Genomic DNA, 12,733 nt, shown 5'->3' with positions numbered 1-12,733 from the left:
GGTTATTGCAAAGTTTCCACATCGTACAGTTTCTAATGCATCATACCAAATCAGCTATTTAGTCCATTGCATACAGCAACCTTCCCAATGCGCAAACGTGCAGTGCATGATAACAATGCAGTGTTTTCGAATGGAAGAATCGAATATTATTTTAAACGGTAAAGTAACAGATGTAAACATTGATTTAACTTTGTTTACATTAAGGTTTATTATGACGACATCAACCACTTCGTAGCGTTAAAAACAGTAACAACGAAAAAATATTATCATCATTTTATATAAACTCTTCTCTATTATATACACGCTGTATTTCATAAGAATAGTGTTTTTTTTTCGTTTCAGCCTTCATGTTCTTAACTTTCCCTGGTGTACTTGCTCATTGTTTTGGAGAGAAAAAGGGTCAGTCATACAAATTTTTATATTAAAAGAAACAACCAAGCTTAGACATATTCCTAGGATATTCTGACCCATTGTTTAGAGTATATTCTTACAAAAAATGTTAAAACATATTTAACTTCATATTTAAGGGAAAGTTTATCTGGAAGCGTGTAAACGGCTTAAAAACGTCGCTTTACAACAACAGTTTTGTTTTTTACATTTTAGATTCTTATAAAAATTGTGTCTAAAGTAAACACGTTTAAGCTCAAGACGCAACAAGGAACTAAAAATTTAAAGGAAAAGGAAAAGCTGAGCTCTGAAAGTTAAAACGGTTAAAAAATCGTTACGCACCTTAACTTATCTCTTTACCAGATAAACTAAACAAAACACCTAACTTTCTTTGGCTTTCTCAGTTAGATAGCGTCTCTGGATAAAAATCCAATCAGTTTTTTACTTCGATTAATAAACTTCGCTTCATCCCAAAGAAAACAAATTAAAAATGTACAGCTAGCTGCAATTGTCTAATACATTCCCAATCAGTTCTCTTTTTGACGTTATATTATCGTACATTTTTCTTCTTTATAACAAATATTTCTGGCAACAACATAAACTTTCTTTATTCTCGCACGACATCAACAGTCGCTCTACAATGACAACAGTTTTGTTCTTTACTTCTTAGATTCGAAATATCATTCAAATTCGACCGTTATTTTTTAAAAGAAAGCAACCTCGGTCCCAGAACACAAAAATGATAGAAGAAACAAATAAGCTTTAATCTAACCTCGTGATGAGTAAACATTGTTTAAAATAACTTTTTTCAGGATTACTTTGAAAAAGAGACAACTTTCTTCGCTTCGGTTTTCATTTCTCAGTTAATAAACTTTGTTTCCGTGAGATACGGCGCGCACATGGTAAACCGGGGGTAAAATTAAATTATTCTATCTTAAACGCCTATCGGGGCTTTTACAACAAAAAACAAATAAAACCATGTAAAAATAAAATAAAAATTAACTTTAATAAATAAGAAAAAAGAGTTTTATTTTTTAAAGAAGTAAGAAAAGAGAATTAAATATATATATATATATATATATATATATATATATATATATATATATATATATATATATATATATATATATATATATATATATATATATATATATATATATATATATATATATATATATATATATATATATATATATATATATATATATATATATATATATATATATATATATATAGTAACCCCCTGATTTGTAACGCCACGTCGTAAGAAAGTGACCTGTGATTTGTGTGGCATGGCCTCACCGTGCGCACACACACACAAGGCGTATTAATATAGAGATTCTAAATGCTCCTCAGAAACAAGGCGTTTTTTAAAAACTCAATTTCGCCTAAATTAAGCAATTACAATAATATAATATAAAATATAGTCCAGGTGTTGTTGTAAAATGTTTACGCATTCACTATTGAGAAGCACAAACTATTGAGAAGCACAAACTATTAAGAAGCACAAACGGGTATTAAGTTTTTCCACATTACAGAAAAAGGAACAATTAGTTAAAGGTTTGGAAATATTGTCATAAGCACGTTTGTATGCAGTTGCGTGAAATTTCAGTACACGAATGTTACTATGAAACGAAAGTATTTGTTGATAAATAAATATATATACTGTTAGCTTTCAGGTAAAACAATATAATGTGATAATGTTACTAAACAAATAAAGAGTTGCTATATTTAGCAAAATGTTTCAAGTTTAACTTTTTCCTGGCTGTGTATTCAGCATATCAAACAAACTGTGAATGAGCTCAAGCAGGAGCTTCACAAAGTTTCATAAACTTGAATTAAAAAACGTAATCGGTGAGTATAGGATGTTTATTCTGTTTCAATTATTCGCAGCTCTTTTCGTTTTAGCACTGTGGAAAATCAAATTTTGAGAAAAGTTTAAATAGCAAGACTAATGTTAGCCTCACTTTCAATCTTTGCAACCGTTCGTAGAAAAAGTTAATTAATATTTCTTCCGGTTTCTACATATTTCTTATTCCGTTTTGTCCTGATTTCCGAGTAAATGTTAACCAGATGAAGTTAAGTTGTTTGTTTTAAGTTTTCAGTATATTCCTAACGCAAATTACTAAATTTGCATTTACAAGGATTTCAAAGAAGGCTAATATGATAGTTTCGAGTAATGGCTTATGCTCCAGCAAGTATTGGGTCTAAACATTTGGAAATCGTTTGGACTTAGGGAAGGCAATCGTTTGGGCTTAGGGAAGGCGATACGAATATGAACCTGGTGCAGTCCTCTTCATTTAACCATTTCACAGCTCATAAGTTGTAGACATTATTAAGATTTCTCTTGATAACCGAGGTTCACATTGATTTTAGGCCGTGATAAGTAAGCAAAAGTGACGTCACGTCAAGATTGAACTAGGATCACTAGTACAAGTAACAATAGATTATTTCTTCAAATAGCATTAAACATCATACTTATTTTTTGTTTTTGATATGTTATGGTAAAAAGAAGAGATATTTTGAAAAATGTTGTGCGAAAACCTTAATCCGTGTACCTGAGCTACATTTGATTTCAAAAGTCAAAAGTTACGAATAAATGCGTACTGTGATATTTATAAAATTAGATAAAAAATCAAAATTTAAATTTGAAAATTGAAATTCGAAAATCAAAATTGAAAATCAAAGAATTGTGTTAACATATTGCCCAAATAAAGAAAATCTCACTTAAGCGGCTTATTACCAGTCACTCTACAATGATGAATAAATAGCACAGGAACAGTAGCATAGCAACAATAGCATAGCAACAACACTGTTCCAACACCTATCCATTCAGGAGTACAATAAAACAACGTGCAAAATCGATTTCCGGTGATTGTCAGACTTCGTCGCAATATGTGGATTAGCTTTCAGCAAAGTTAATACATTTCATCTTAGTGCCGGATTAAGTGTCAGTAGATTTTTATTAATGTCAGCAGTGAGGGATAATAAAAAAACAACATATTATTTCACAATGGAACGCAGGGAATTTAAAATCCTTCTGACAAATTAATGAATAAAATCTTTATAATATTATCAGCATTCCCAAACAGCAGCTAAAGTTATATCTAGGTAACAACACAGCTTCTCTTGAGTAAACATGGTATAACAACTATGACAACATGCTGTATATGTGTGTATTTGTGTGTTACAGAAAGAAGAGATACATTCATAAAAAACGCGACGTATTATTACAACATCAGAACAATAGGTTACATGTATTAATTTCAGGTTATATCCTTTAATTAGGATTTGTGAGTTCATTTTCTTACAACTGTTAACTTGCAATTGTTAACAAACTAGACATCAGCTGAGACAAAATAGTTAAGCACAAATTGATTTAATGTGGGTTACATTTTACGAAATGGAGTAAATTTCTTTTTAAATGGAATGGAAAGGATTGGATATTATTAAATTGAAATATCTCATTAACCCTTCAACCATTTCGGCAGCTTTTTTGTTTGATTACTACTTGTCAAATAAGCTGCATTAACCATCATTTAATATTTCATCATTTAATATTTCAAAATTAAAATAATACAGAAAGTCAATATAATCATGATGGGCTTAGCTATATATAAATAGTCTAAATTCCTGATCCAATCAGGAAGCACAGAAGTAAATCCAGCCATGGAGATATTATTAAAAGAGAAAGAGATTCAACGCGATAATTCTCTATTCAAATTCCTATTGTTAAGACAAACAATGCGGAAAAGGCGCGTCACTAGGTTACAGCTCATTTTGTTCGTTCCTCGCAATACCGATGATTCTTTTAGTATCGAATCCCGACAAGTAAGTTAACTAGTTAAAAAGCTCTCAAGGGCTTACCCTCGCCTTCGAAATAATTTACATGCACAATTTTCGTGAGAATCAGTTGGAGAAGAAGCTCGAACGTCGTGTTGTCGTATGTATAGAAAAACAAACGTGATTTTTTTCAAGAAATACTGAACGGAATATGAATCCTTCATATATATACGAAGGTAAGGGTTTATTCTTCACTTTAGTAATAACCTTTAAGTGAAGGACGGTGGCTAGCCAACGTTTAAGGCCAAAATTCAACTGTAAAATTTCGGTGTTGATAAAGTGTCCCTTTAAATATACTCGGTGTATTATACCACGTTTTGTTAAGTGAAAATGGCGGTCTTGAGAAACTCGTGACTTTAAAAACTTAAAAGTTTTTGTAAAAAAGCGAGTTGTGGCTAGTTATTTAAAAGTTATATCAAAACAGCTCTAGCGATCTACTATCTTATCTCTATTTAGGTTTTCTCTGGGAAGTATCAGTTTTGACTTGCTAGTATTTAGACCACATGTGAGTGATGTAAGCTCTGAAATCAGCTGATTTCATATTAGACAATAAAAATATGCACTGAGAATTAGTTACCAAACAGTTCACACACTTTTCATTTCAAACACAAGTTTTAAGAACTCAGTATGGAGGTAGAAAACATTGATCAGTATTACCAGGAACGTTTTATGGAAGTGTCGAACCACGATGTTTTTAACACAAACATGTATGTGCATGCAATCCAAGCTACTGATTTTTAAAAAAACCACAAGTCATACCAGATGAAAAAATTGATTACCGGTGAAGTTACTTATCGATATACACCAGACATATTTAATTTTCTTATGTTTTGGACAAAAGTATTGTCTAGAGAGATCCATTTTTGATCAGTGATAGCTAAATCGAGCTATGCAAACATTTTTAAGATAGCTATATACAAAATACCAACAGATGAACAGTTTTTAATTGACATGGAATTGGATTGATAATATTTTATTGAAATAAACGGTGCCTTGAAAGTTAGAAAGTTTCAAATTTGCTTTAGTCGTAAATAAGTACATATATATTTTGAATATTTTGTTCTTATAAAAATGTTATTAATATGTACTGTAGCAGAGCTTGATATAAACTTTCTTGATCTTTGGCTTTGACATTTTAGCTTGAAATTGATCTTATATTTCTACATTGTGTGCGGGTTATTCAGGAGTCTTTTAAAAAACTTCAGCTCTCTATATGCCCTTATTGTGTTCTTATTTTTCAGCCATTCTCAGCCAAATTGTTTTTAAGTTATAAGTATATTTTGCATAGGAAAAACAGGGGGTTTTAATGTCAGTCAGGGAAAATAAAAATCGACTGGACAATCTTTCTGCAATGTCTATTTGTTTATATGTTATGTTATAGCTTAGTAAGATCTGTTGGTTCACAACAACAGGTCAATTAAAAGCTATCTAACTCTGCTTGGCTAAGAGAGAGCTTAATAATTTATTTATCAAAATCTTTGAGCCTATTTAGTGCTGCTAATAAATTTACATTATATATGATAAAAATCCTTTTCTGCCTGTGACTCAAAACAAAATACTTTTTATCATTGACATTGGTTTACATTTTTCTATTAGAGCCTCGCTTAAATATTTCTTCACGACGATTTTTTTGGTGTAATTTTCCGAGCAACTGCAAAATTGTTTTAACGGGTCTAAATTATGCTAATACGTGCAATTATTATTACAAAATATTAAGTTTCCAAACATTTATCAACCCTGATTCGGCGAAATAACAATCGAAACATTTTCTTTGACATGATTGGATCAGAGGAAACAATCTGTGATGCACCACCTGCTCTAGGGACGCGCCTTATTACATAAGCATAAATAGACGTTGGGCCTCTTTCTATGTTATTATACCTCTATGATCTAGTATAAACTAGTAAATATAAATCTATTTTAAGTATTACACATCATCACTCCATATAAACTACACATTCTTTACAAGTAAAATTCATTTTAAAAGCGTATTCACAAACATATTGTCGTTTTATATCGTTATATATAATGGGTTGTGTTGAGCTTTCTTTCAAATTGTTGAATTGCATTCAATATATTCTACCAAGGTAGTTATTGTATTCAGTATTTGAATTTCCGCGCCCGAAGGCGTAGGAAATTCTTTAAAACCGTCGTTTTTTTCTTTCGGAGCATTTTTTGAGAAAAAATCGACCCTGGGATTTCACGTTGCTCCGTCACAGATGTAAACTTCGTACCCAAGCTCCTTAACTACTGGGAAGTCTCGTATTGACGTTTCAGGCCAAAATTGGTATTGGTTTTCGACAAAATTTGACACAGTTAAGAAAAAAAGTATGCTGAACATAATGGTGACATAATAATTTTGATTTTTGTCACCTAAATGTCATTTTAGGCCAAAATTGGTCCAAAAATTAGAACTATTTTATTTTCAACAAAATTTGGCACAGTTAACAAATAAAGTATGCTGAACATGATGGCGACATCAAAATTTTGGTTTTTTGCCACCTTAAATGTCATTTTAGGCCAAAATTAGTCCAAAAATTAAAACTACTTAATTTTCAACAAAAATTGGCAAAGTTAACAAAAAAGTATGCTGAACATAATGGTGACATCAAAATTTTGATTTTTGTCACCTAAATGCCATTTTAGGCCAAAATTGGTCCAAAAATTAAAACCACTTCATTTTCGGCTAAATCTGGAACAGTTAACAAATAAAGTATGCTGAAAATGATGATGGTACAAAAGTTTGATTTTTTGTCACCTAAATGTCATTTCAGGCCAAAATTTATCCAAAAATTAAAACTGCTTTATTTTCGACAAAAATTGACACAGTTAATAAAAAAGTATGCTGAAAATGATGGTCACATCAAAATTTTGATTTTTTGTCAACTAATGCCGTTTAAGACCATAAACGTTTCAATCACAAGACTTTCAACCATGAATGATAGGCTGTATTTTTTGTTAGCAATTTCTTTTAAAATGTGAGTTTAATGGCACGTTTCGTTTTGTTTTCGTTTGTTGTAAGATATAATGTCACTGGTGTGCTTTATCTTCAGAGGTTCATGCACCAAACCCCTTCGATTGTTTGGCACAATAACACAACGAATTAGCAGGTTTTCATCAAATATTTTGGTAGCGCGCGGAAATTCTTAGAGCCCCCAGGGCTTCTTGTTAATGAATGGTATCGTTTAAAGTTTAATATAAATTTTTACCACATACTGTAGTCAAACAGGCTGCTTGAGAGACATCTTTAAAAAAGAGAGAAAACGTGATTCATTGATTGATGTGTTCGCATTCTTATTTTCTTAGAAGAGGTCTGAAATTTTGTTGGTTTTTGTCAACTATCGATATTTAGCAATAGATCCGTTAATGTTTAAAAAATTACATTTGAAAATTAGAAACAAAAACCGAAATAGTGTGCATCTTATATATTAATTCCCTTGCGTGAGTAAAACTGTGAGTCCACGACACGGAAATCACGGGTCACTTTCTTATGACGTGGCTGTACGCTAAAATTTAACTAAAAAGATTAGGGATGTACTTCATAGAAATCGCACATAAGGTGTAAATATATAACCCGCTGCTAATAACGATATAAATATATATACCCTTATGCCAAAAAACTCTATGTTAGCATATATATATAGGTATCGCTACATATGAAACGGTATTAGATATTCACAAAGCATACGCACTGTTAAATGAAGTTCCTAGCATAAAACGGAAATTGTGTTTACGAAAAAGATGGCTGTTCTTTTTGAGTATTCTCTACCTTTTCATTCAAAATAAATCTTTAAAAAAACATTTGAAGAAGAGCATCGTTTTATAAATTAATCATAGCAAGGTTCTGTAAGGTTTTTTCATGTTTTATTTTCAGTTTTTATTATATTATTGTTGCCAGACATGTTTTATAGGTAGCATCATAAAAAGCCAACCACCACCAACAACTAGCTAGCTAGCTAGGAATATATATATATATATATATATATATATATATATATATATATATATATATATATATATATATATATATATATATATATATATATATATATATGTAGCCATGTTCTTTATACCTAGCTAAGTCTCCAGTTTATATTTAAGTGACTAGCTATTAGCTGATGTAGCTAGCTAATGCTAGCTTTAAACTAAAGATTCCCAGTATATATATTCCCACAAAACCCATCAAACGTTATTAACCCTGAAAATTTTAAACATTTTCCTGGTTTTTTTTGGTTTGCGAAGTTCTTTTTCTCCAAATATTCTGAAAATAAAGTTCAGAAATTACTTATTTTTAAAATGTAAATTTAATTTGCTTCAAATTGTGGTTTTGACATTTTCATGTAAGAATTTGTGGGCAAAAACCTTAATCAGCATGCTAAAAGAACTGACTTTTCTTAATTTAGAATTACTAAACACAACCATTTTCTTACATTTAGTGTAAACTTTTGTGCGTATGGCTTATATTTAATACACCAAAAGAGCTATATACTTTGTTGATTTCAATTTTATACTCTTTGTAAGCTATTTTTTTCTTCTTTTTGACATTTTGAATTAACTTATTGTTGTAGAAGGCATATAATATACATGCATATAAAAAAATGGAATTTTGCAAATTTCTGTTTTACCACTCAATTTTTACATTTTATAAGTTATTTGGAATAGAATGGTATGAAATAGACCAAAATGCCTGATCTTAGTTGTTTTTAATTTACAGGCTGTGTCTGTAAAACTTTAAGGGGAACATTTGGTGGAAGACAATGGCATGACATATACTGATAGAACTGATTTTTGTTGTGTTAGATGTTATATCTGAACCTTTTTGACATTTTATGTTAATTTTGCGAGGAAGGACCATATATATATATATATATATATATACAGAAGAAGAATTCAATTTTACACCTTGCAAGCTTTGTTTTTCTATATTTTGTATAAATTCTTACTGGGGAGGACTCCGTGCAATATATCGAAATGACTGATCCTTCTCGATTTAAATTTGATGTGTTCTAAATCGTATATAGTTTTGGAAATTTTGTGTAAGATTTAATGGGTAAGGGCTAGATGCAATATGTCAAAAAAAACTTTTTTTGTTGAATCAGAAGCACTCCCTACAACCATTCTTTTTTTTACAGTTTGTGAAGCTTTTGTGAGGAAAGAGTGTATGCAATATTATCGAAATAACTGATTTCTGTTGCAAACTGTCTTTCTTAGGCATTTTGGATTAAAATATTGTTTTAGAGGGCATATGCAGTAGATATATGTACCGAAATAATTAAATTTTGTAAAACTTTGATTTTGTCGTTACCTCTCATTTTTTACATTTTGATTAAACTTTTGTGGGAGACCGTCGGTATGCGAAGGACCAAAATAAGAGATTTTAGTATTATTTAGAATTTGTATTTTGTGTTGCAAAATTGGTGCAAAAATTGACATAAAATAAACTTATATACAGATTGATTGCTGTTGTTTAACATGACTCATTATGACTTATATATATATTTTATGAAAATTTGTGACAGAATACTATGTGAGATTTGAAATTTTGTTTACTTTATTGATGGTAAAACAGCATGCAAATTGCTAAAAGGACTTTATTAATTTTAGATTTAAACACCGTTATTTTGTTGGCATTTTGTCTAAAGTTTGGTGAGGAAGTTTTATTGCATTATAATTTATCCTTGCAAATCCCTTTTTAACACCTTAGATAAAAATTTCTACTTAGGCAAAATTTATTGTTTATTTTTCACATTTTGTGTCAACCTTTGGCAGGGTTTGCAATAAACTAACTGATTTTAACATATACAATGAGAGAGATTTGTGTTTGACATTGATCAGCTTTTTTGTATATATGTGGCGTTTTGAGTGATTTAAATTTTATGGGTGAGATGTATGTTGAAATGCTTTTAAAAACTTTTTTCCGAATAATTTTCGCATTTGTCAGATGGTCAGAGCAGTAATTTTAGTAGATTTAAATTTTAAATGTCACATATACACTGCAGTTGTTGGACACCTTCAATTTTTTTGGTCATTTATATAATAATGCAGATGTAAGATGCGCACTGCTGTATTGTTTGTTTTTTGATGGACATATATCTGCTACATAAATTAAATGGAATACAGTGGATTCTTCCACGGGAAACAGCTAGTATCTTAATATTTCAAATATTTCTTTTTCATGAACAGCGACTTTCGGCAACAATGGCTGACGATTATTCTTTAAAATTGGCAGCTTCCATGACAATGCCAAGATTGGTGGAGCAATTGGATCAGGTAACTCGTACTTTTACTGGCTCTATTGAATTAATCGATACAACAGACGGTGTAAGGAACGCAGTAAAAAAACTGAGGAAATATACTGAACTTTCCTTGGATTGTGAAGGTGTGCGTCTTGGAAGGGATGGAAAAATGATGTTATTGCAACTTGGAGCAAAGGGAGACACAGTTTACCTCTTTGATGTTTTAAAACTTGGCAAAGCGCTTTTTGAACTTGGTGTCAAGGACATACTTGAAAGTTCAATCATTGTTAAGTATGTTTTCGACTGTCGTCAAGATTCAGTTTCTTTGTGGCTGGAATATCAAGTGAAGTTATCCAATGTTTTTGACATGCAACTGTTGGAGTATTTGTGTAGAAAAAAAGCAGGTACTTCGTTTCGAAGACCCACAAAACGATGGCATTATCGGTTGCCAGTAATTCGGGGAATGAATGATACAGTGTCAAAGTATGTTAGCTTATACAACCTTGGCTTTGGTTCCTTGCCGTTCTCTGCCATCAAAGATGCTGGTCACAATTTGATAAATACAGAGCAAACCATTTGGCGTTACCGTCCTATCAGTAATGGTTTAAAGATATATGCTGCTTTGGATATTGTTATGACATGGGCAATTGTAGATGGTTTGCAAAGATATGAGAAATTGGAAGGTGTTACTAGAGAAAGGATAAAAATTGCGTCCGAGCGATACGCTGCTGTAAGAAGAGATGTTGGACACATCGATAAAATTTTTATTCACACATCATTGTTATTAAGCTACATCATTCCTGAAGTGTCTGGAGGTCATATAGTTCCATTTCCAACTTGTGATCGTAAATGTTCCGGTTGTCAACGTGAAATGCCAAGCCAGGATTTTCGCACTAACTTGTGTATTGATTGCAATGAAATACAACGAGTAAGTGTGCACCGAAGATAATTATGATATGTTAGGAGTTTTGAAATTTCATACTTTTTGCAAAAGCTATAAGTTGTCAATTTAACGGTTTAACTTAGATGCCAAGGCCACCATATAATATTTGTGTGATCAATTATTTCATTTTATTGTAATGGGGCATTGTATTTAGTTGTTTCATGTTATGGCATGTTAAGAAAGGGTTTTAGTGAAGAATAATTACCAGTCAGTTGTGGCAGCCTTAGTAGTAGCAAGCTGCTTAATACGTTCTCTGTAGTTTTTCAGTTATCTCCGAGTAACCGAATATCTAGGGGGTTGGGGTAAATAGTTTGACTTAACACATGTTCCAGATAATGTCCTATTTTCTATCTCTTCTATACCAAAAGTAAATAAAAAATAAGAAAAAATTAAAACCTGACATTTATCTAGTCTCTAATTTCTTTTTTTCAAGTAAAAAGTTAAAAAAACGTTTAAGGGGCCCAAGAAAATGGTTCTACATAATAAACGTTTGAGTTGCACGGTGTTCGAGTGACCGGAAGATAACTGTATATAAATAATTAGTTATAATATTTTATCGTTATATTCGTTTATTTTCTTATATTTTACTATTCTTGTACAAGACTGCAAGAATTTGCTTGTATACCTTAAACAAAATGTTTAAAACCAAACGTGCGTTTCTTTGTAACTTCTTACTTTTACTAACACCTAATCAATAATTTATTTTATATGCGATGTCTTCTTAATATGGATAACTAAGAAGCCACGATCTTATGGCATTCAGTGAAGTGGAAATATGTGATACTTACTGGAAGAACTAATGTCATAAAGTAATGTAATGAAGCACTTGAAAAAAGTGAGGAGACGTCATTTCAGGTCAACTCTGTGTGTTTAACTCTGCTTGAATCAGTAAGAGTAAAGATGATTCTGCATGTGCCAAACCGAGCAGATCACCGAATACAAGTTAATCATGTTCGCACATCATGTGATGCACATAGGGCAAGTGAAGTGTCCCCTTGGTCATATCTTTACAAAAAATGAGTTATTCAAAATTTCTATTCAATTGTAAACAAAATTTACGCAGCCTATCATTGCTACGCCATAATAAAAACAATCACTAAATATTTTTAATTCTTCATTCCTTTCGCAAACTTCTCCCTTCAAAGTTTCTGTTCCACCGTGTTAGCCTTTTCTTCAGTTAGGATTGACTGCATGAAGTCATTCAATCTTTCTTATTGTAATATTTCCCCGATGTGCTACGTCTCCTCGTCACATTCGGAAAGGATTTTCGCTCTCAGTGTCCCCATATATCCTGGGCTCAGAGGGTTAAGATGAGTACTGCTAC

The 12,733-nt window shown here is 31.3% G+C and overlaps 1 protein-coding gene across 3 annotated transcripts; it reads left to right on the top strand.

The window, feature by feature from the left end:
- The first annotated feature begins 2,156 nt into the window (after nt 1–2,156).
- On the top strand, nt 2,157–12,059 carry LOC130622199 (uncharacterized). Of its 3 annotated transcripts, XM_057437633.1 has the most exons (3): nt 2,157–2,241; nt 9,835–9,876; nt 10,414–12,059. In XM_057437633.1, the coding sequence occupies exon 3, from the start codon at nt 10,429–10,431 to the stop codon at nt 11,413–11,415; it is 987 nt and encodes a 328-aa protein (XP_057293616.1). In that variant the 5' UTR covers nt 2,157–2,241; nt 9,835–9,876; nt 10,414–10,428; the 3' UTR covers nt 11,416–12,059. The 3 variants fall into 3 exon arrangements, with proteins under 3 accessions (XP_057293616.1, XP_057293618.1, XP_057293617.1); XM_057437635.1 differs by lacking the exon at nt 9,835–9,876 and having other exon boundaries at nt 2,163–2,241; XM_057437634.1 differs by lacking the exon at nt 2,157–2,241 and having other exon boundaries at nt 8,903–9,876.
- Nucleotides 12,060–12,733: the final 674 nt, after the last annotated feature.

The sequence above is a fragment of the Hydractinia symbiolongicarpus genome, chromosome 12 (genome assembly GCF_029227915.1).
Source record: "Hydractinia symbiolongicarpus strain clone_291-10 chromosome 12, HSymV2.1, whole genome shotgun sequence".
In the NCBI taxonomy this organism is placed as follows: Eukaryota; Metazoa; Cnidaria; class Hydrozoa; order Anthoathecata; family Hydractiniidae; genus Hydractinia; species Hydractinia symbiolongicarpus.
This window is presented reverse-complemented; position numbering and strand designations above follow the sequence as displayed.